The following is a 25,248-nucleotide window of genomic DNA, read 5'->3' on the forward strand; positions in this document are numbered from 1 at the left end:
AAGAAAGAAAGAAAGAAAGAAAGAAAGAAAGAAAGAAAGAAAGAAAGGGACAAGAAAGAGAAGAAAGGAAGGATGAACGATGGTATGTTTCTGAAGAGCAGTTTCACAGTAAGTACCAAAAATTATTTAAAAATCCACTTCTAGGTTATCTACTCGAGAAATGAAAACATGCCTATACAAAATCTTGTAGACAAATGTTCACAGTACCATAATTCATAAATTGGCCAAAACATGAACTCAATAATATCCATCTGATGGATAGATAAAATATGGTATTTATATAATACTCTCACCAATAAAAATGAACAAACTACCGATACATACTACAACAAGAACCAATCTCAAAATTAAGTAAAAGAAGCCAAATGCAAAAGTCCATTTATATTATGACCCCAGTTCTATAAAATGTCCAGAAAATACAAATCTGTTTTCAGACAGAGTCTCTCTCTGCTGCCCAGGCTGGAATGCAGTGGCACGATCTCTGCTCACTGCAAAGTTCGCCTCCCAGGTTCAAGTGATTCTCCTGCCTCAGCTTCCCAAGTAGCTGGGATTACAGGTGCACGCCACCACACCTGACTAATTTTTGTATTTTTAGTACAGACAGGGTTTCACCATGTTGGCCAGGCTGGTCTTGAACTCCTAACCTCAAGAGATCCACCCACCTTGGCCTCCCAAAGTGCTGGGAGTACAGGCATGAACCACCGTGCCTGACAAAAACACAAATCTTAAGGGACAGAAAATAGATGAGTGGCTGCCTAGGAGTGGGGGCAGGAACCGGAGGTTACTGCAATGGGCCCAAGGACCTTTGGGGTGATAGAAATGTGATAAAATCGAAGTTTACAATACACTCAAAATGAGTAGGTCTCAAGAAATGTAAATTATACTGCCATAAAGCTATTAGAAAATTTGTTTTAAATTCAAAGCCTGGCCAGGCACGGTGGTTCACACCTGTAATCCCAGCACTTTGGGAGGCCGAGGCAGGTGGATCATGGGGTCAGGAGTTTGAGACCAGCCTGGCCAATATGGTGAAACCCTGTCTCTACTAAAAATACAAAAATTAGCTGGGTGTGGTGGCATGCACCTGTAATCCCAGCTACTCGGGAGGCTGAGGCAGGAGAATAGCTTGCACCCGGGAGGTGGAGGTTGCAGTGAGCCGAGATAGCGCTTGGGCAAATGAGCAAGACTCTGCCTCAAAAAAAAAGAAAAAACAAAAAAACAAATTCAAAGCCTGGGCTGCTAACTCAACTTCCAGGAATTCTCGGAAAAAGAAAATTATACACAAACGTTTATGTACAATAGTTAACTGCCAAAAAAATTAATGTAAAATTTTATCACAACCACATAGTAAAACAATGACCCATAACTAAAATTACTGTTTCATAAGATAACAGAAAAATGCTAATAAAATATTAAGTGAAAATTGTCAGGTTACACAATTGCATGTAATTTTGACCCCATTTTGAATAAGAAACTCATAAAAAGTATACAGCAAAATATTAACAGTGATTACTTCCAGGTGGTAGCAGAATTGAAGGTGGTTTTTTTTCTTTTTAGTGCCATTCTCTATAGTCCAAAATTTTTACAATGAAAATGCATTACTTTTTATAATGGATGGTTAGTATTTTGTTTTTTTAATTATAATTTTAGACTTTTTTGGATTTTTTTTTTCTTGATAGTTTAAGAACAGAATAGCTGAAATGAGCTCAGATTCAGGAATACTGCTCTACATCCTTTGAATTCTTCCCTCTCTTTCCATTCTCATACCTTTTAGTACTTCAACCAAAAAAGTAAAAGAGATAAAATACTGGTAAATACCTAATTAATGATGCTGCAGCAACATGTCGCACCCTGGGGTCTTCATCCCCAAGCAAATGGATGACAACATTATTGAGCACTCGTTCTTGCAGTTTTAAAAGCTTTAGAGAGAAGGATAATAAAAATAAACATAATCTTGTATTTGACTAAATTTTAGGTAAGATATTTTGGAAAGCTAGTGAGAAAGAACTCAACATTGCTAGACTTAAATCCATATGACACAATTATAACTTTCATGATATAAACTGTGAAATAAACAGATCTAAAACATGACGAATGCATTTAGAGAAATTCCACAAGGAAAGCCTCACTTTCACCTCCTTGAAGGTAAAACAGCATCTCACAAAAATAAGCCGCTTACCCCTGTATAATGATGAGCCCCTCTGTGTAAGTTTTCTGCTTTGGCCTCCAAGAAGCTCACCAGCCTAACGAAAGAGCACATTTAACAATGAAATCATTTAGTTACTCAGTAAACACTTACTGCCAGCTTGCTTCAGAGCAGGCTCAGTCAGGTGCCTTGGAAAGCCCTTGGGCAGCACTTACTCAAGACAACAGAAAAGGCTAATGGCTTTAAATAAATAGAGGTGGCATTCCTCTCACAACTCCAGACTCAAGAAGACAGTACTCAGTAAACTGTTTTTCTTTTTCTTCAAACTAAATACTATTTCAAAAGACTCTGTAAGTCCCGTACAGAATTGGCTCAAACCACAGAAGGGGCAAGCTGGGCCCTCCATAACCTGCTATCTTGCTGCCCACTCACGCATGCTCAGCGTCCCTATCTGTGGGTGGAGCCAAGAACAGTCCCAGATTTATAAACATTCTAAGGATTAAATAACCCACAAGGGCTCTATAAAAGGTGGGTTGGGGGGAAAAAAAAAACACCTGAATTATAAAAATTTCCCTTCTAAAATAAAGTACTGACAGAAAACTTCTCCTGCCAAAACTTTACTCTCAGAAAATGAAAGTTCCAACACAGCTCACGTTTTTTTTTTTTTGTTTTTTTTTTTTTTTTGAGACGAAGTCTCGCTCCATCGCCAGGCTGAAGTGCAATGGCCACGATCTCGGCTCACTGCAACCACAGCTCACATTTTTTAATTGGAACAAAATATAAACCAGTTGTCTTACCTAGGTTCAGTATAATGATGAGTATATTCTTTTTAAACAAGCAGAATTAACATAAGTTACATTTTTTAAAAAGTTTAAGACAAAGATGAAAAATCCTAAGCTCTTTTATTCCTACTATCCAGAACACTTAAATGACTAGGACTATCCAAAACAAAAAACAAAAAACAAAAAACAAAACAAAACAAAAAAAAAACTACTCTTCTATTTATCTTTTAAAATTCTAGGCCAGGCATAGCGGCTTATGCCTGTAATCCCAGCACTTTGAGAGGCCAAGATTGGAGGATCAATCGAGCCCAGGAGTTTGAGACCAGCCTGGGCAACACAGCAAGACCCCATTTCTAAAAAAAATAAAATATTAGCCAGTGTGATGGCACACACCTATTGTCCTAGCTAACCGGGAGGCTGAGGCAGGAGGACCATTCAAGTCCTGCAGTGAGCTATGACTGTGCTACTGCATCTAAGCCTGGGCAAAAGAGCAAGCTCATGTCTCTAAATAAATAATAAAATAAAATAAAATACATGCATAGGGCAAAGTTCAGCAAAAAGCCACTGGGAGGAGAAAATCACTGTCATCTACCTAAACCACTCAGATTTCTGATGGACAGGGTACTTGATAGCATCATTCCTTAAAGCAAGTGACTCCAGGACTTTCAATTGAGCTTAGTTCATGAAATCTAATGGACGTGACTCACTTACCTGAAGTCGATCTCCGCAAGGGTTTCCAGAAGCTCTGTCCTCACCAGCCAATAGGAACTGTTCCTCAGAGTCAGCATGTCGATGATCAGCTGCAGTCCTAACTCACTGTAGCTGCTGCTGCAGAGACTCATGACACAATGCTGGAACACAAGGTCCGAGGTAAGAGGGCAGCAGGTTAGTCCCACTCAGTACCCGCGTCTTGACAGTTTGAGAACTGTCATTCTTCAACACACAATGTTCTGGGTTTAACTGCAACCAGGATGTTGCACTTTTCCCATACCTCTCAAGAACATTGATGGTATGTATTTTATCTCAGTAAATACAAGCTTAAAAGTGAATGTGTCCCTTTCACATAACTGGTTCTTTTTTTCCTCCATTTCTGCTTATGTCATGGTTTCAACTCTCAAACAGCAACTTCACAAACATTGATCAGTTACAAAGGGGCCTGCCGCACAGCCCCAACATCGCTTCTAAATAAATCGCAGACCCAGGGTAGGAACAAGGGACCTACACCAAGGACCACCCCACTATATCACTATGTACTCCAAGGCACGGGAGAACAGAACAGACCCCTACTGCTGTACCCCTCCCCTACAGCCTCAGGCACCCAGGGGCACCATCACATGCATGGCTGACACATAGACCCCCAGCTAGCCACCAGATTGAGCTGTTAGCACGCTTCCTTCTGCTCAAGACAGACACAAGTGACTGAAACAAAACCTGGAAACTAGGGAAAAATTACTGTCAGGCATGACATTTTAAAAGGGGGAGGTATCGCACAAATTTGACAATTCTAAGTTTTTTGCTTTGATTTTTACTAGTTAATTTTGACTCTTGTTGACTGGCCAGTTGTGACTTACAAGCCAGCTGATATGGAAAGGTTCAACATGCTATCACTTAAAGAATTGGGGCTATTTCACTTCATATAAACACAGAGGTTGAGTAAATAATCCCTAAGGCTCACTTTAACTCTTACTACACTATGGGCCTAACACAGTAGTTTTTGGTTTTTTTTTTAATTCAACTGATTATTATTACTATTATTTTTGAGACAGTCTCACTCTGTTGCCCAGGCTAGAGGGCAGTGATGCAGCCACGCCTCACTGCAGCCTTGATCTCCGGGACTCAAGTAATACCCCCACCTCAGCCTCCCGAGTAGCTGACACTACAGGTATGCACCACCACGCCCAGCTAATTTTTTTTTTTCTTTTTAATTTTCTGTAGAGACAGGATCAACCATGTTGCCCATAGTCTTGAACTCCTGGGCTCAAGCAATCCTTCCACCTTGGCCTCCCAAAGTGCTCAGTTTACAGGCGTGAGTCACCGTGCCCAGCACATTCAACAGACTTTACATGTAATGATAGGTTATTTCTAAATATATCCTTTAGGAAGAGGTCTATTTCAACAAATATTCTGAGAATTAAAACTTAAACTGAAGTTTATGAAGCATTAACTTTACTGGCAATGTTTTCTTTCTAAAGCTGAGAGATGAATACATGGTGGATATTACTGGTTACAGCTTTAGAGTGTATGGAAATATTTCCTATTAAGCTCCAATTTTAATTGTAGCAATGATAAAATGTCTACCAAGTGAAGAAATGGTTCCACAGAAGATTATGCTCACCCTCACAGCTGTACAAGCCAGCTTGCAAGTAACAGAAGACTCATCCTTCAGTGTTTTCCGCAGCAAAGGAATGCAATCCGCCAAAGAAAATGTATTTCCTAACCAGAAGAACAAGAAACAAACATCATCATGTAAACTTAAACCTTAGTAAGGAGATCTAGAAAAAACACAGCTGAAAAACTGGCTAGTACCTGTCAGGGTTCTAATGGCGCCCATCCAATCTCCCACGTGGAAGCGGGACCTGCTGAGGATGGAGTAGATGAGGGTCCCACAGAGAATGGCAGTGGCTCCTCGAACCTGTGGGTCTCCATGATCGATGTAGTTCAAGATATCTGAGACATATTGTTCCTCTGTGGAGATAAATTGCCCAGTCATGGAACAATTTTCCTACTATCAACTTTCTAACTCAAAACAAAAGCTTAATTCTCAGGAAAGAGAAAAAGAGGTGTGAAGAGAAGATCCAAATTCAGAAATGACTTCACTATAATAACCCTAAGTGATTAAAAAAAAAAAAAGTTTCAGGATTTAAGGATTACAGATTCATCATATTGCCAATATGTCCTTAATACCACAGACTTTCTGGATTATAATTGTAGGTTGTCAGATAGTAAATCTGATTAAAATCCCAGATTCCACTTAAAAAAAGATTAGAAAAAACCCTATATATAAACCCTTACCTCATATAAATTCAAAAACACAAGTGTACCCTCTCACCCAAAGAAAAAGAGAGAGCGAGAAGGCTCCATAATAAGCATGGGCAGGGTGGAGACACGGGTCCACTGCTGCCTCAGCCAGTCCTGGTTCCCACTCACCCTGAGTGTGAATGCCTGGCCTGGCTGAGTGTGACTCAGCGCCACCGTGACCATGCACAATTTGTGCTTTAGGTTGAAACCCGATGCGTATATAAGTTGGCTCTTACATGCTGAGGTTTCTATTTTTTTCCTCTATGGGTTTCATCTAAAGAGAAATCATGAAACAAAGAATTTCACTATTCATGTGTTTTCTGAAGAGCTACAACGTGGGTCAAATATCCCAAACAAACTCAAATCACCGCTCTAGAACTAAAATAGTTAATATTGAAATCGTTTTTACAATAATGATTAAATCTGAGAAAATAAGATGTGAACTTTTAACATACCAGGGTATTCCGTGGTGTCAAGAGGAACTTTATAGAGTTTGCTGAAGAAAGATTCCGGGTGGAGGGCCACAGCTGCTCCCACACAGCTGAGGGCCAGGGCCTTCACGCTGACCCTCACATCCCTGTCCGGAACCAGCACTGCAAAGAAATCACCCAAACCACCTTCAGCCTCAAACAACAGATTGTTTTCAAATGAACAAAACCAGACCCAATAACCTACCTGCTCCCATCATTTCCTCCCTTCCCCTTGGCTAGTGAAAACCAAACTCATCCTCAGATTCTGCTGCCCCTGCTGCACACAGTACATAGACGGGCACCAAGTTGACCTCTGAAACCTAGTTATTGCTTCAACTCTGCATGTCCCCTTTTGTACTCACCATTTTTTCCCCCTGTTAGCAAAAACGAAGCAGATAAAAGGCGGACACAATGGACAAGAGGTGCGGAATCATCATCATTGGACTGTCCGATGTCACCTTTGATGCGGCAAGGCTAGAAAAGAGACAATGACACTTGTTCGTCTCATACTCAACCAATACATTCATGCATTAGTTCATTCAACAAATAGTCCTAGAGCAGCACTTACACTGGGTGCTAGGGATAAAGAGATGCCCTGGTCTGTGCTCATGTGCACACCTGACCTCACAGAGACCATGGCCAAGCAGAAACCGACAAGTCAGAGGCAGCAGGACACAGGGTCACAGGGCTGTGGCAGGGGATAAATGCAGCATGCAGGGAGGGTGGGCACAGTAAGAAGGCACCTGACACTAGGCATTCAGGAAAGGCTGCTCTGGAAGCAAAGCATGAGTGGTCTTCTACAGGACAAGCAGAAGTTACTCAGGGAAAGGCAACAGCCTGGGGAAGCCCAAAGCTAAGAGGAAGTGGGCCTGGTAGGAGGGAGATGCCAAAGGCTGTAATTCTGATTGCTGGGAGAAACTGTGAAAGGCTATTCCTTGCCCTCGAGGAATTAAAAGTGAAGACAGTTACATTTACATGTAAAAAGATAATATAAACAGAGACTTTTAAAACAGTTCAACAGAACCAAAACATGAAACGGTGCAAGGCCATATGCAGCCATCAAATGAATGGTTCAAGAAATCAGACAAGGAAACATTCAGTACAGAATAGATTTCTCTGGGGCACACTCTCAAAGGAGGCAGAACTCAGGCAATTCTTAATGCTGTGGGTAGCACCTGGAAAGGCGGAAAACAACAGGCCCGGGAAGAGCTGGTATTTAAAGGGGAAATTTAAAGGCCCAGGGATGGGAAAGCAATAAAGTAGAGAGTAGCCAGGTCGACTTTAAATCCTCACACAAGCTCAGAAACACCAAGTTGTCTCAAGCCTATGTCCCTCACCTTGTTTTCTTGATCACCCGGTTCAGTAGCTTCATCTCTCAACACAAATTTATCAACACTGCTGTCAGAAGGCTGCCTGCTGTGACTCATGTTTTTCAATAAATGTGCTTGTTGAAGGGCTTTAAAAACAGAGAAATCAAGATTAAGTGACAAATTTCCACTTAAAATACAATTATACATTTATGCTAAGATAACTCAAAAGCATAAGATTTAGATCAAGAAAAAGTATGATTATTCCTCAATTGGTCATTTTCATCAGCTATTCAGAACTCAGAAAACAATATCAAAGGATTTCCTCTTGATAGCAAAGATATACTTAAGATGTCCAGGGCTGAATACAAGACCACTTTGTAGCGCGTCCCCTGTGGTCCACATACCCATGGAAGAGTTCCTGAAGGCCTCCGAGGCTGCATCAGGAAGAACGCCTGTGGCTTCCTCATCTTCATCCTGGGGCTGTCCAATCTGCAGGCCCAAATACTGGTTGTCGGTACCGTCTAACACCTAAACGGTTCAAGGGGGGCTGTGAGAATTTTGAAGTGTGATCACCAAGAGACAAGCCCTCCAACATGGAAATGCAACGAGGAAAGAGCACATTTTACACACAGAACACAAATGTACTCATCTGTCATTTATTTCAATGCACAGAAATGTGTGCATGGAAACTGCTAAGAGCTTACTGATCACTCATTCCCACTACATTATGAAAAGTTCTATTAGCTCTAAAAACTCCAAAAAAATTCCAATGTGGACATTTCTTTTTAACATAAAAAAGAAAAAACCCATACAAAAATATTTGTCTTCACAAACAAATTTTACAGCAAGTTGGAAATACGAGGACAAAGCTTTTAGACAAAAACCTAACAATATAACAGGTTATCTCCTAAACTGCAAAGACTAAATCTACTAAATTTAGGGCATGGTATTTCATATGTTTAGCCATCAGCTTGGGGCATGATTCCACATCACAAGTTGTTCCATGTCCACCTGAAATGTCCTGTGTAACTGACCTAAAAAAACTGAGCAATGGACTCTAAAACTACCAGCAAATTATTACCAAAATATTATTTTATTAAGTTTGCTAACTATTATACTATTAAGTAAAACACTCAATGATATAAATGTTTTAAATTAAAATCAAAATGTAAAAGCAACTCCATTTCTGGGTATTTAGCCAAAAAAATGGAAAGCAGAGTCTCCAGGAGATATCTGTACACACATGTTCATAACAGCACGATTCACAATAGCTAAAGCATGAAAGCAATACAAGTGTCCATGGACAGAGAAATGGAAAAGCAAAATGTGGCCTATCCATACAATGGAATAGCATTTGGCCTGAAACATTAGGAAGTTCTAACACAGGCTACAACATGCATGAGCTTTGCGGACATTATGCTAAGTAAAACAAATACTGTGTGACTCCTAAAGTATATGAGAACCTAAAGTAGTCAAATTCAGAAGACAGAAAGAAGAATGGTGGTTGCCAGGGACTTGGTGGGGAAGGAAGAATATAGAGTTCAATGGGAACAGAGCTTCAGTGTCACATGATCAAAAGGTTACACAGATGGGTGGTAGCAATGATTCCATGACATTAGCTGTATACGTAAAAAATGGTTAAGAAGGTAGATTTTATGTTACACATATTTAACCACAGTTTTTAAAACTAAAAATAAAACAACACAGACTTGTACCAAACGTTATTAGACTATCCATGAGGGTTTCTTGTCCACTAACTCAAGAGATGAGAGGTCCTTACACCTATGCTGCTATAAAATGTAAAAGGTTTTTTGAAAAGCCAAAAGTTCTTAAAATAATGCACAGTATTAATCACATTTCATTAAGACCACAGATCTGTTTATAATAGGCTCCTTAAGGATTTTTAAAAATAATTATTTAACCAGGGCCCAAAAAGGCCTTAAAAAATGTAAAATGCACTCAATTTTAGCAGAGTTCATATAATCAGCTATTCCAATTTTTTACCTCAGTGTTCAATGGAAAAGACACTTAGCTGTTCCCTTCAGTGAAGGTATCAGATGAGGCCAAGCTCTCCATTAGTGATCTAAGCTGTGCTGTCATTACGGGTATTAGACAAGAAGAGAACAAGCAGGAGGGTTCAGGTCTGGGTCTCCAGGGAAGAGCTCAAAAGATGGCAGACAGTAGGGTCGGGCATGGTAGCTCACAAATGTAATCCCAATACTTTAGGAGACCGAGATGGGTGGATCACTTGAGGTCAGGAGTTTGAGACCAGCCTGGCCAACATGGTGAAACCCCGTCTCTACTAAAAATACAAAAATTAGCTGGGTGTGATGGTGCCCATCTGTAATCCCAGCTACTCAGGAGGCTAAGGCGGGAGAATCGCTCGAGCCTGGGAGGCAGAAGTTGCAGTGAGCTGGGAACGTGCTACTGCACTTTATTTTTTTATTTTTATTTTTTTGAAACGGAGTCTTGCTCTGTCACCCAGGCTGGAGTGCAGTGTCACGATCTCAGCTCACTGCAACCTCCGCCTCCTGGGCTCAAGCAATTCTCCTGCCTCAGCCTCCCTAATGGCTGGGATTACAGGCACGTGCCACCACACCCAGCTAATTTTTGTATTTTTAGTAGAGACGGGGTTTCACCATGCTGGCCAGGCTGATCTCGAACACCTGACCTCAAGTGATCCGCACACCTCGGCCTCCCAAAGTGCTGAGGTTACAGGCATGAGCCACTGTGCCCAGCCTCCACTGCACTATGGAGTGAGACTCTGTCTCAAATAAAAAATAAAAGATGGCAGGCCCTTCTGCCCACTTACAATTTCAGAACTGTCTGAAGGGGTGACAGCTGAATCAGGCCCTTCGGTGGTGGTCTGGGAGCTGTCGCTGATGGGCGAGGAGGCCTGGGTCCCATCATTCAGGTCCATGGCAGGGTCAGATGGGACGGCGCTGACCTGGCTGGAGCTGTGGCTCAAGATATCCTCCTCATCCCCATCAGTGGCAGAGCTTGTCAAGTCACAGCTGGCCAGATCCACTGAGTCCGCCTGCAGCGTGTGCTGTGACCGTGGCTGCTCTGTGATGATGTCGTGACCTGCTGACCCTGGAGTGGAAACCCCTGAAGAAGTAGCCAGCTCTCCACTGATATCATCCTTCACTGAGGCTGCAGACAGAGACACACTCATTTGTCAAATGGCGAAAGAAAACATTCAATATGGAATCAAAGGCTTGCAAAATAACAAAAAGTTCCACTGTCATCAAATGTTTTAACTGCATAGCATCCTGAAGACACTGAAATGCAGGACAGCAGTGCATCCTTCAAGTACCACTCACACTGCCTCTCACTACAGTACCCCTGTTAATAAAATAAGGCTTATCAGAAGGTAATATTCTCAAACGGTGTTTCACTGCAAAAACTGAAGTTCAAGTTCTTAACCAACGACTCCAAGCCCTGGCTAGGGCAATTCATAAAGACGTTCGTAATTAAGGGGCAGCCTAGTCAGGGGCACAAAACTAGGCGGTCACAGACATGCAGGTCCTCTAAGTAAGCAGTGGTCAGAAACAACTGTAAACTCATCTCTCTGGGGTGGGCTTGCCTTCTTCCAAGATCTCCACTCCAGTCCTACTCTCCTGGAAGATAAACTTCTAACACATTTTCCTAGTTAACTTTTTAAATTACCATTTAAAAACAAAAAAGACTATATAGAAATCATGGCAAAAAGGTCAACAGGAAGCTGTTGGCAGTGGTCACTCCTGGGGCAGCTGGGTTGCTAATCGGGTGAGCTTTATACTAGTCTAGATCGCTGTGATGTTTTATTGTTGTTTAATTTGTGGAATCAAAAATAAAATCTATTTTTATTTTGTAAATAAATAATTACTACTAGAATTATTCAGATTTTCCTCCCTAAATATTTAAGTGTTACTTTAAGTTCCAGCTAAAATATTCTTTTAGATAGGATTATACAACCAAAACCACCCTCATATAATCCAGTTATTAGTACCTTAAGTTAATCCTCATCATTTATAAAGTACACAGAGAATTTCATTAGATAACTATCTGTAACTGGCCAGGCACAGTGGCTCACGCCTGTAATCCCAGCACTGTGGGAGGCTGAGGCAGGCGGATCAATTGAAGGCAGGAGTTCAAGAGCAGCCTGGTCAACATGGTAAAACCTCGTTTCTACAAAAAATACAAAAATTAGCTAGGTGTGGTGACGGGCACCTGTCGTCCCAGCTACTTGGGAGGCTGAGGCAGGAGAACGGCTGGAACCCAGAAGGCGGAGGTTGCAGTGCGCCAAGAGCACACCACTCCACTCCCGTGACATTGGGTATCTGCACTGGGTGACAGAGTGAGACTCTATCTCAAAAAAAAAAAAAAAAGAAAGAAAACTATCTGTAAACAAAGGCAGATTCTTTCAAGTTAAACTATCCATAGGCAATTTTTCATCCCATTTCCAACCCCCAGCATAACCCATCCAACTCATAAGATGTTTCGACGTGCCATCCCCTACTCACAAAGCCCTATGCTTAAGGAGCATAAACCTAAATTTTAAAACAGTCTAAACCACAGAAAACGGCAAATATATGATGCAAACACTACAGACACACAAGCTTCAGAGTATTATGAAAGAAGCCCAAATATCCCCCATTTAAGCAACCTGGGTCTACTGCTGCCCCCAGTTGTGCTGTCCACCAGGTGCAGGGGGACGGGCAGGAAAGGCAAGGGGTGGACGGCAGAGAGTGAAGGTCCACACCAGTGGCTAACTAGTGAGAACTACCTGCAAAGGCAGAGCTGCTGACATCCGATCTCGATTCAGAGTCATCCTCCAAGGCTTCTTCTTCTCCTAAGAGCACTTTGCCTAGTAAATAATGTACCAACATTCCTTTAGTTTGCTAAAAATAAGGATTTCAAAATTAAGTAAATGCACTCTAAAATGAAACTCATAAGAATATTTAATTTACTCTAATATGGTTTATCATCATATGTAAGTATTTTTATACCTCTATAGTATTAAACACAAAGAATGTAGAGATGTTATGTTTAGAATGCTATTAAAGTTAATAAACCTATATGGAAAAAGTTAAAAGCAATGATTCTCAAAGTATACCACAAAACATTTTAATAATTAATATTTATTGATTTCGATTATTAAATAATCTATAGTACTACTTAAACTTAAAAATAGTAAGTTTTAACTGTAAAGACCCAATGCTATTGGCCTTTGAAATATTCATGTCATAGCTCCAATGACACACCAGAATTTATACATAAAACTCTAATACCTAAAAGTCACTTTCATTTTATTATCTTTTAATTTTCTTGACTTTATGATTAACAATCAGAACTCAAGCATTATATGATCTGGAAGGATGAAATAATATTTCACTTGAAAGTTCTAAAAATATATTTTATTGTTCATCTTCAGAATTACATTAATGAGAACAAATGAAACCAATAGTCTTAATATGATTTAACTGAACTCATTAAATCTTTGCGGCTACATTACATTTTTTTTTTTTTTTTTGAGACGGAGTCTCGCTCTGTGGCTCAGGCTGGAGTGCAGTGGCCGGATCTCAGCTCACTGCAAGCTCCGCCTCCCGGGTTCACGCCATTCTCCTGCCTCAGCCTCCCGAGTAGCTGGGACTACAGGCGCCCACCACCTCGCCCGGCTAGTTTTTTGTATTTTTTAGTAGAGACGGGGTTTCACCGTGTTAGCCAGGATGGTCTTGATCTCCTGACCTCGTGATCCGCCCGTCTCGGCCTCCCAAAGTGCTGGGATTACAGGCTTGAGCCACCGCGCCCGGCCTACATTACATATTAATGTCATTAAATGACACTATCAAAATAATTATTAGAAATTTGTAATTTCTGTTCTTCAAAGAATAAATCAGAAGTATGATAACTTCCACAAACTTACAATGATGTGACATTAAAGGTGAAAAAAATTAGCAAAGGAAACCCAAAATCTAGGTTAAATTAACACAGCAACTTGGCCTATCTACTAAATAATAGGAAACTTTATTACAAACTAAGTTCTTTACCTTGAGAAATCAAATTAAATGCCAAAAAGGTGAATTCAGATCTTAACAAAAGCCATCTCTATCTTCCAAATCAGTGGTTTGCAAATATGTTCCACAGAGCCATCCCCAGGGTAATTTCCTCGAAGGCACAAGCGCTAGGCTGCCCTCAGAAGAGAGGCTCCAGGACACCCATGCCACTTGCACCCTAATCCTATATCCAACACAGCTCTACTTTCATCTGTCTTAAAATTTGGGCAGATTGGCCGGGTGCGGTGGCTCAAGCCTGTAATCCCAGCACTTTGGGAGGCTGAGACGGGCGGATCACGAGGTCAGGAGATTGAGACCATCCTGGCTAACACGGTGAAACCCCGTCTCTATTAAAAAATACAAAAAACTAGCCGGGCGAGGTGGTGGGCACCTGTACCTGTAGTCCCAGCTACTCGGGAGGCTGAGGCAGGAGAATGGCGTCAACCCGGGAGGCGAAGCTTGCAGTGAGCTGAGATCCGGCTACTGCACTCCAGCCTGGGTGACAGAGCGAGACTCTATCTCAAAAAAAAAAAAAAAATTTGGGCAGATTTCACTTAAAAAAAGGATTTTCCAGCTATAGCAAAACAGTTTGAAGACACAGCTCTAAATGGGGGAAAAAATACCAAAAAGGCTTAAAAGAGACAGGATATATCCCATGTCCTAGCCAGAAGAGGATAAACTAATCTCAACAATGTGAACCAGTCATCTTCTTTTTCACTGCCACTGGAAAGAGTGACTAAGAAACAAAGAAGTGTCAGAGTAACTTAGTCACAGGTCCGAAAATCTCTCCTAATTCAAGAATATAGAGATTAATTTTTCCTAGAATCCTTTTGGCTTTTCAACAACGTTTCACTAAAATCTCAAACTTGATTAAGTATCTCATAATGTGATGACCCAACTATTATAGATTCCAAGTTCTTTCAAGAAATGTTTACTTAATTCAATGAAGGCTAGAATGTTATTCGTGTTAAGATCCCATTCAATACTGCAAATAATATTAGGCATTAGGCTCTCAATTAAACACTCAAATCATGACACAAAAAAGGATCAGTCTTTTAAGATTTCAAAATAGAAAGTGACAGCAATTGTTTTCCTATGCAAATCCCCACTGGAGAAGAAAATAACTGGCACTGCAAAAGATAATATGTACCAAAACTATCAGAAACACTTTAATAAAAGTTAAGCTTTATCAGGACATTCTGATATGCACAAGGTTAGATATGGCTGAAAAATGATAGCCAGGTCCAAATTAAAATAGCCCAACAAAGGAAACTTTTTTTTTGTTTTTTTTAACGACACGAGGTCTCATTCTGTTGCCCAGGCTGGAGTGCAGTGGCATGATCACAGATCACTGTGACCTCAAACTCCTGGGCTCAATACAAAATCCTCTTGCCTCAGCCTCCTGAGCAGCTGAGGCTACAGGCACATGCCACCATGCCTGGCTGATTTTTTTGTTTGGTCTTGTTTTGGTAGAAACTGGGTCTCATGACGTTGCCCAGGCTGAAAAAGAAGCTACTTAATAATATTCCTGACTAATACTAAACAAAATTCACTGGGAAGATAAGTTAATTTCATAAAATATAACAACACATTCCCTAAGGCAGGTATGGGCAAACTACAGCCTGCCTGTTTCTGTAAGTAAAGTTCTACTGGAACATAGCTGGCCAGTAGCTCGTGTATTGTCTACAACTGCATTCCTGCCACAGGGTAGAGCTGAATGGCTGCAAAAGAGACCATATGGCCCATAAAGCTAAGATGTTTACACTCTGTCCCTTTACAGAAAAAGTCTGCTGACCCCGAACATTAGAAATTTATGATGCATTCAAAATTTATGACAAAGCAATTCTGATACGAAAGTAATTGTTAAAAGCCACCCTATAAAACTATTCAGGCCTGGTTATCAGATTCCAGCAACATTCACACATATAATCACTCCACTGAGAAGATATATACATACATAGAGTCCAATACAGTATTACAAGAAATACAAGATACATTACATTACAGAAATACAAAGAAATCAGTAAGATTCAACACAAGACTCCGATTTCTGAAATAATCACCTTTTTGCTTTCTTGAAAGGACAGGGCTGCATGAGGAACCCCCTCCAGCTGTCAATCACAGAAAGTGACAGATAAAGTAACAAGCTGATAAAATCTAGAAGAAATGTGAAAATCTTCAAACAGCTTGATTCAACTTTAAAACTAGAGAAAATGTGAACGTATTTCCACAGGAAGCACTTAACATCACAGTTCAACATTTTAATTTCAATATGAAAATTACATTAACATTCAAATATATAGTTCTAAAGATATGACCTAAGAAGTCAAAAAAGCTAAGATAAATTGCATTTTAAAAGCCAAATTAAAAGTATTAGAAATCTCAGATTATTTGGTAGACTAACAAGTATAACTTTTCATTAGCGATGAGTATTTCCACTCATTATTTGTAAGGCATGCATTCCACACAGAAAAAGATTCTTCAGTGTAAAGGACAGGAAACAAGGCAGATTAATATTTCCTGCTCACGGTTCTGGCAAACATTTATGCTCACACGAGGCAGAAACGAGACTTCAGTCAGATTCTCTCTAATGTGGACGCTGTGAGTAAAGGCCACGCTGCACACGCAGTGTACTACACCAACCACGCTGCAGTGGCCTAGGAGAGGCCAGAGTCGGCAAAAGCTTATCCATAGCCTGCTAGGCACCAGACCCAGTGGTAGAGGCTGGGATTCAGAGATTCCCATCCACTCCAGCTCCCAAAGGCAGCTCTCATGCCAGAAAGGACCCACTAAGCTCACTGCTCCAGGGCAGCACTGCATGGTGGGACAGGGCCCAGCCCCAAGCACATGGAGAGGAGCCGACTGGGCAGTGGAGGCAGACACAGAGCTGGGGACAGAGGGATTTTCTAAAGTCGGGCCAGGAAGGAACTCTCAGATCCCTCTGACGACTTACAGTTGCCATTTCTGGCAAATTAACACAAGGATCCTAGAACTATTTTCCCTACTGTTTTCATTTCTCAGCAACTGAAACGCCACAGGAGGCAGTCAAGGTAGAGAAAGAATCAGGAGGAGGGGCTTTAAATGTGTGGCCTCATTTTGCCACCTAACCTTCTAAACTTTAATTCTCTGATTTTTAAATTTTGTTGAGACAGCATCTTGTTCTGTCACCAGGCTGCAGTGCAGCTGCCATCACAACTCACTGCAGCCTCAACATTTTGGGCTTAAGCAATCCTACCACCTCAGCCTCCAAAGCAGCTGGGACTACAGGCACGTGCCACCATGCCCAGTTTTTTTTTTTTTTTTTTTGGAGAGACAGGGTCTCACTTGGCCAGGCTGTCTCAAACTCCTGGGCTGAAGTGATCCTTCCAAAGTGCTGAAATTTCAGGCTTGAGCCATCACACCCAGTCCAACTCCCCTTTTTATAAAATAAAGATGAAATCTGTATTATAAGTTTTGGCAAGGAAGATGCAATGCAGACTGCTTAGCACAGGGCAGGCCCATCATCAATAGAGGGTAACTAGTATCACTGAAAAGTTAACTGTAAGAGTAGACCTTACTAATAACTTGCCTATAAGTTCCACAATACTCCCACTACGGCTTCGGCCACCAGACTCCTCCTTAGTAGCGGTGAGCTGCCCAACGCCCCCCACTGTGGTCAGGGCTTGCAGAAGCTCGGGGGGAGGCGTTCTGAAGAGCTGCTGCAACAGCTCCAGGGCTCCGGTCACAACATTGTGGTCTTGGTGCTGTGTATGATGTAACGTCAGTTCATAAACCTAGAAACAGAGAAACACAGGTGTTCTGGTCAGAGTTTATAAAATGCATCCTAAGCTTAACTTTTTTTTTTTTTTTTTTTTTAACAGGACTTCGTTGGCAAAGTTTACACCTTAATTTCTCCCCCTAAATATTTCCCTATCACTTCTACCAATGTGATCCTTACCTTCCATGATTTTTTCATTGTTATATTCATTCCTTAAAAATAAATGGAGCACTTCCACTAGAGAAGCAGCATGAGAATGAAGATCTCTATTTCCCAAAACTGGTGACTAGGAAAGGGAAAATAAAGTCCAGCATACACTGAGGGAAGAGTTAGCTTGACACACATTTAAAAATCAAAAAACACTATTATGAGTGCCACTGAGAAAGAGCTACCAGACATTTTAAAGGCAGTATGCCAGGCCGGGCGCGGTGGCTCACGCCTGTAATCCCAGCACTTTGGGAGGCCAAGACGGGTGGATCACGAGGTCAGGAGATCGAGACCAGCCTGGCGAACACGGTGAAACCCCATCTCTACTAAAAAAATACAAAAAACTAGCCAGGCAAGGTGGCGGGTGCCTGTAGTCCCAGCTACTCGGGAGACTGAAGCAGGAGAATGGCGTAAACCTGGGAGGCGGAGCTTGCAGTAAGCTGAGATCCGGCCACTGCACTCCAGCCTGGGTGACAGAGCGAGACTCCACCTCAAAAAAAAGGCAGTATGCCATATTTATCAGCACTTTCAATACTATATCACAGTGCTCCCCAACCTTTCTGGCACCAGAGACTGGTTTCATGGGAGACAATTTTTCTACAGGGCCAGGGGATGGTTTCAAGATGAGACTGTTCTACCTCAGATCATCAGGCAGTAGACTCTCATAAGGAGCATACAACCTAGATCCCTTACATGTGCTGTTCACAATAGGGTTTGCACTATGAGAATCAAATGGTGCCACTGACCTGACAGGAGGCGGAGCTCAGGTGGGAATGCCAGCTCACCTGCTGCTCACCTCCTGCTGGGCAGCCTGGCTCCTAACAGGCCATGGACCAGTACCACTCCGCAGCGTGGGGGCTGGGGACCCCTGCTATATCACATTATATGAACATAATGAATTTATTCTTTTTCCCTTTAATTAGAGTTGCCAGATAAAATACAAGGGCACCCAGTTAAATTTAAATTGTAAACAAACAACAAATAATTTTGTAGTGTAAGTATGTCCCACATGATTTGGAATATACTTACATTATAAAATTACTCATAATTTATCTGAAGTTCTAATTTCACTGGCATCCTGTATTTTTATTTGCTATTTGCCAACCCTATCTTCAGTATTATAAAATACATATGTTTCTTTTTTAAAAAATCAGACAGTGTAGAAGAGTATAAAGTAAAAAGTCTCACTTTCAGCTCCTCTGATGGTAACTTCTATACCCCTGAATCCCAGGTCATCAAACTACGGTGCACAGGTCAGGTCTGGCCCACACCTGCTTTTGTACATCAAGTTTCACTGGAACACAGCCACATTTATGGGCTGCCTGTGGCTGCTTTCGTGCTACAAAGATAGTGGGGACTAGTTGCCACAGACTTGGAATGGCCTGCAAGACTGAACATATTTACTATCTGGCCCTTTACACAAAACATTTGTGGGTACCTGCTCTAGGTAATCAGCTTATACCTTGACTTCTTAAGCCATCTATTTTGAACAAAGAATCTCCTGGCTCCTCTCAATGTAATAAGGAAATCAGTACCCACATTTCCTTCACCTCATCTGTCACCTCCTAAATTCTGTTGGCAACAGCACTGCTTTCATACTATGGAGATTTCCATTTACATGCTACTAGGTAACGCTATTTACATTTAATGTTCCCTGCCTAGAAGCTGAGCTGAAAACTTAATTAAAAATTAACAATATGTATCTTATGTATCATGTGTTCATGTTATTCACTGCATAATTTATGAATAATGTTCAAAAATGTTATTCACTGCAATAATGAAATCTTTCTTTCTGAGTCCAGTCACAATAACCTAGACTCAGAAAGAAAGAAACATTTCATTACTACTCCATGTCATTTGAAAGAGAATGCCCCAAGATTAATGGTCAAATGGGTTCTCTTACTGTAATCTATTACTTGCTTAAAATTTATTATGCATCTTATTTTGCTTCATACTTGGATCACGAATTTCCTTTATAAATCTTGCTGGCTCTCCTATGGATGGTTACTAATTGCCTTTTTCTCCCTCCTTGTTAATAATATATGCATACGCCTTCCCTCTGCCCACTTTCTTAAGCATACTATTTATTCAAGAAGAATGGTTTCTAACATGAACTACACGCCGAACAACAATCACCCTAGAATTGTTTCTATTGCATGCCTAAGTGAGAGACTTCGTTTCTTGGATTTCAGGGCTTCCTCTATTTTTCAATTTATTTCTTTTTCAAAAAGCACACATGGAAAGCAAACTGAGCTCCTGCATATCTAAAATTATCAGTATTTTGCCCACACTTGCTTAATAGTTTGGCCAGGCCTAGAATTATATTAAATTCTAATTAAATATGGTTAGCCAAACTACATTTGCTGAATTGAACATCTCACGGTAATTTAATTAAGAACAGTTATTAGTCAAAAGAAGATGGAGTAAGATATGTTATACACATCATCATATCTAGAGTTTACTAGTTCAAAAATGTGCCATATCATTTATTTACTTTGGAGAAAGGTATTAAGAAAATCAGCAATTAGGTCTCACATCCATACCCTTTTTTCCCCTTCACCCTCTATCCCTGTCCTTCCAGGATTACTGCAATCCCAATTTAACACAGTTTCGACCTCCTTCTAACCTCCATAACCAGTACTCTTGCTAATCTATGAGAAAGCCTGGAGGCCTTTTCAGGACCCACCGTTGCTCTGTCTATGCACCCACACTCATGTGCTATGAGCATTCTCTCACTCTTTCACTCCTGGGACTTGGCAAAGACCACATTTTCTGTCTATAAAGCTCCTGTCTTCTCCCAGCTCTCCGTACCGGGTCAGATTCCACGTGCCCGTAAGTGATGGCTCATGACTGAACCTCTCCAGGCCCTACCATGTGCAACTTAACCTTGCTAAACTGTTTCGTAATTATTTGCTTCTCCCAACAGATCAATGGTCTCTAAACTTTTATGATCAAGCAGCCTTTTCAAAAGCATCTGTTAAAAAAAATTGAGCATATAGTCTCAACACTTTTTAAAAGAGTATACTTACCTTAAAATATTATATAAGAAATACTGAACTCAGATATAAAATATACACTAAATCTGACAAGGCTTTTCCTCCAATTATTGATGTACAGGAAATACAGAGAACAGAAAAAGGTGTTAATTTACACAATGGAGATGTAAGCAGTATATCAGACCACAGGAAAATTTAGAAGACAAATAATCTGGTTTCTCAATAAATGAACTCTAAGGGGAAAAAAAAATTCGGATGGAGGGGAACCAGTTGATCAAAGAGATGTACAATCCTTATCAACCAATTTTATTTATATGCTGATTCCAAAAGAGTAGAGAGAAAAATTGACAATGAGTTAGTGGGTATTTGATGTAGGAAATGTTTAATATTTTCAGGTCTAACAATGGCACTGTTTTGTGACATTGTTTTGGAGTTTCGTTTTGTTTTTTTGAGACAGAATCTTGCTCCATCAACCAGGCTGGAGTGCAGTGGTACAATCATGGCTCACTACAGCCTCGACCTTCCAGGCTCATGTGATCCTCCCATCTCAGCCTCCCAAGTAGCTGGGACTACAGGCATGCACACCACACTTGGCTGATTTTTTTTTTTTTTTTTAAAGACTTGGGGTTTCACCATGTTTCCCAGGCTGGTCTCAAACTCCTAGCCTCAAGTGATCTGCCCGCCTTGGCCTCCCAAAGTTCTGGGACTACAGGCATGAGCCACTGCGCCTGACCATCATTAAGTTTTAAAAATAAAAAAGAGTCCTCATCTATAGAGATACTGAAATACTTATAGATGAAGTAAGAGGAAGATTTCAGTTTGCTTCCAAATAATAAAAAAAAAAAAAAGGGAGAAGTAGGATTATAAATGAAATGTAACTGGTCATGACTTGATACTTTTGCATGTATGGAATTCTCAATATAAAGCCAGCTAAAAAAAAAAAAAAACCAGGTAAGGTAAAGATGAAATAAACTATATTTTAAATGTATTATTACCATGGCTACACCCTTTTTACTCAACAAAATATTCAGCAGTGTTTTTCGTGAAGGAAATATAATTAAATGTCATATCCCATGAGACTCTGCTTTTATTCTGTAAAATAACCAAAGGGCAGCTGGTTGGAATAGAACTCTCAGTCCCAATACTTTCTTAGAGTTCACTCTTGCTCAGCTGCTTATCAATAAGCAGTACTTACATGGCCTTCACATGTGCCAGGAAGCATTCTAAGCACTTCACAAACACTACCTAACTCAGTGCTTAAATTATTAGCATTATCTTCAATTCATGATTCTATGCAAGAATCATTTTAAGTCACCTACAATTTTTTATCCTACAAAATTTAGCTAAATGGCACATATTAAGCACAATAAAAACCCTGACCTAACATTTTAAGTAAAGTTCAAAAAATCCAATTGCTTAAAATGAGGCTGCATTGTTACACAGTTAGTGAAAATAACCTGAGTAAGCATGCTACAAAGAACTGAAGTCAACTGCCAATCACAGTACTTTAGAATTACTGCAGGGTTTCTCTGCATTGGAAAGAGAAGTTCCAACATTTTGTTCTGACACCCCAAAGGACCACGTCCCCACCTCCCTGAGGGGGCATACCACCCTGCCTCGACCAGTGCACCCGGCCACAGGCTCCACGGGGCAGAGGCTGCAGCGGAAATACTCACCACGGGATCCCCAGCACCTACCCCAGAGCCGAGCACACAGTGGGTGCTCAATCAGTATTTACTGGGTGGATGAACACATATAGTGACCTCTGGTTTTAGAAACAGAGTGGCACCTGAAGAAGCATCACCTGCATCTGACTCACAGTGACAATGACATACAGAGGGAAGGCAGCTAGAGGTCAGCACCTAGGGTTGGAACCGAGCAGCACAGCTCCAGAGTCCACACCTCTAACCCTCGGTTCTGCCGCTTCTCTTCCAAAGTAATCAGTTCTTCGAATGTCAGTTGTTCACATGCAGGGCCTAGAGTAAACCCTGTGCTCCTACCTGGACAAGCTGCTCTGCAGAAGGAGAGACCTCCATTTCTTTCCGTGTCACTCCAAAGCTGCCTTTCAGGCTTGTATCCTTGACCTGCTGCTGCAGCAAGGGCACCAAATACCTCAGGGTGAGCAGCACGCCAAGAATCAGCAGGGTGGAGTGTTCCTCCTCGACAGGAACCAGTAAGCCTGTGGGGGCGGCAGCAAGATATCTTAACATCCAACTCACTGTTTGCAGATTCCCTGCTTAATTTGTTAAAAAAGAAGAGATCCTGAGAGATCAATATGGCACAAACATGACCGTGAACGAGTACACCATGAGGCCCACTGGGAGTGGCTACATACCCATATCCCTGGCTTAGCAGGGTCCTTTCCAGTGAGCCTCACTGCCTTTGAAAGTCAGGTCATTATTTCATATCACGAGTCCAGTGCTCACTTCAGCACTTGCCAGTGTTCATTTCCACAGTTACCCAAACAATAGGAGAAACTGTCAACTGACTACAGAGAACCCACAGGGACCTGAGGCACAGTCTCAAGCCTCACAGACTCACTGTAGTCAGGGCCGGCACAGATGGAGGACCAGGCCCTGGGTGACAGGCAGGGCTCACACCAGCCCACACCCACTGCCCAGCTAGGTGTCCCTGGGCATGGCTGCATCTGCAGGGTCACAGAGACCCATGCGTGCTCACAGCAGCCCCAATGCAGTTCACATTCAGTCAACCAGTGCCAAATAGCCTGGTCTAGAAGCTGAGGGATCATCTGATTTTAATTATTTCAAAGGTCTATCATGAGTACATGCTGGAGACCCTTCCACTCGTATGCCTCCACCTTACCTAAGAGCACATTTAGTAGCCAGCTATAGAAATACTGTGTCCTTCTTGAGTGCTGGCAGATGCTCACTGCTGATCCAGCAGCTGTCCGCCGAATGGTGGGGGAGCTTGACTTCAGGTTTGCTATGAAGGCCTTTAACAAAACCTATAGAAGCAAAAGTCCAAGCAGATAAAAGATGAAGCTTCTATGAAGCTTACCATGCATTCCATAAAACTTAACTTGAATTAGAAGTTTCCAATTCTTGCAAAGTATAAACAGTTTGAGGCTTTTCCTATAGCTGAACTGAAGTACCCCGAATTTGGGACACTCAAGAGCAGTTCACAGACACGTGTACTCTATTTGCTTCTTTATAATCTTCACTCAGGGGACTGCTCAGCATCCATGTCCTCTCTGCAGGGGTGGAGGCCTCAATTCTAGATACACTCTGCCCACAGTATTTGGGGACAATTAAAAAAAAAAATCAACAAATGACAAAGTTAAGGAGAAAAGAGTACCAGCCAACTACAGTAATGCCCCACCCTAAGAGATGGCTTGTAAAAGTCCTGCTAATGTCACAAAGTTCTCAGGACTGGAACATCTTCAACCGGAAACATCTGCAATTTAACTGGACATGACAGCACGCTACCCACAACTGTTCTCCTGAGAAATTAGGGAATACTTTCTCACTGGGCCTCTAGGACAATCCAAAGGAGAAACTGCTATAATTCTAATGACCATTTAAATCTTGATAAAAATATCCTAAAACTGAAAAGGGGTGACCCATCTAGTCGCAGTATCTTGGTGACTATGTTACTTAGGAACATCCATTCCCCATTATTCAAAACTATGCTCTGAGCCATGACTTGATTCCATTCATTGTTCAGCATGCACTGAGCAATCACTATGAGTTGGGGACCCTGTCGGAGCTATGCCTAGGCAAACAAGCAGTAAACTAGTAACGGACATCTGATTTATAACAAGTTTCTCTGCCACAGCATGGTTAGCATCCTCTGTTTCTCAGAGGCTTATCGACTCCCAGGGAATTTACACGAGACCTCTGGATACTGTTAGGTACATGATGAGATGCCAGCCACAGGACTCCCCCACCCCAGCCACAGGACTTCTCCCCACCCCAGCCACAGCTCCCCCCTCCACCCACCGAGCCACAGGACTCCCCCACCCCAGCCACAGGACTTCCTCCCACGCCAACCACAGGACTTTTCCCCACCCCAGCCACAGCTCCCCCCTTCACCCACCGAGCCACAGGACTCCCCCACCCCAGCCACAGGACTGCCCCCCACCCCAGCCACAGGACTTCTCCCCACTCCAGCCACACCTCCCCCCCGCCCCACTGAGCCACAGGACTCCCCCAGTGGCTTACTGCCTCCAATTTCTCCCTGAAAAACCACCTGGAGAATAAAGTAGAATTATCTCTGACAAATTTTTTTAGCTGCAAGAAAAGATATTCACATCTTAAAAAACTACTTCGGGGCCGGGCGCGGTGGCTCAAGCCTGTAATCCCAGCACTTTGGGAGGCCGAGACGGGTGGATCACAAGGTCAGGAGATCGAGACCATCCTGGCTAACACAGTGAAACCCCGTCTCTACTAAAAAATACAAAAAACTAGCCGGGCGAGGTGGCGGGCGCCTGTAGTCCCAGCTACCCAGGAGGCTGAGGCAGGAGAATGGCGTGAACCCGGGAGGCGGAGCTTGCAGTGAGCTGAGATC

The 25,248-nt window shown here is 41.8% G+C and overlaps 1 protein-coding gene across 3 annotated transcripts in view; it reads right to left on the reverse strand.

Moving 5' to 3' along the window:
- The window catches only part of HTT (huntingtin), a 169,122-nt gene that overhangs the window by 102,573 nt on the left and 41,301 nt on the right, over positions 1–25,248 (reverse strand). For 2 of the 3 annotated variants that reach the window (XR_002730577.1, XM_023206822.1), the window contains exons 7-21: positions 23,545–23,686; positions 22,722–22,900; positions 17,330–17,534; positions 15,825–15,872; positions 12,492–12,572; positions 10,536–10,876; positions 8,128–8,251; positions 7,751–7,869; positions 6,776–6,887; positions 6,399–6,536; positions 5,452–5,610; positions 5,261–5,358; positions 3,637–3,776; positions 2,177–2,240; positions 1,816–1,916 (exon numbers count right to left, since the gene is read on the reverse strand). Coding sequence is in view for 2 of the 3 variants with exons in the window: in XM_023206822.1 (XP_023062590.1) it covers positions 1,816–1,916; positions 2,177–2,240; positions 3,637–3,776; positions 5,261–5,358; positions 5,452–5,610; positions 6,399–6,536; positions 6,776–6,887; positions 7,751–7,869; positions 8,128–8,251; positions 10,536–10,876; positions 12,492–12,572; positions 15,825–15,872; positions 17,330–17,534; positions 22,722–22,900; positions 23,545–23,686 (2,051 nt within the window). In the remaining variant the exon portion in view is untranslated. The remainder of the gene's footprint in view (positions 1–1,815; positions 1,917–2,176; positions 2,241–3,636; positions 3,777–5,260; positions 5,359–5,451; positions 5,611–6,398; positions 6,537–6,775; positions 6,888–7,750; positions 7,870–8,127; positions 8,252–10,535; positions 10,877–12,491; positions 12,573–15,824; positions 15,873–17,329; positions 17,535–22,721; positions 22,901–23,544; positions 23,687–25,248) is intronic. The other variant, XM_023206823.1, reaches the window with a different exon arrangement.

This window comes from Piliocolobus tephrosceles, chromosome 3 (genome assembly GCF_002776525.5).
Source record: "Piliocolobus tephrosceles isolate RC106 chromosome 3, ASM277652v3, whole genome shotgun sequence".
NCBI lineage: Eukaryota > Metazoa > Chordata > Mammalia > Primates > Cercopithecidae > Piliocolobus > Piliocolobus tephrosceles.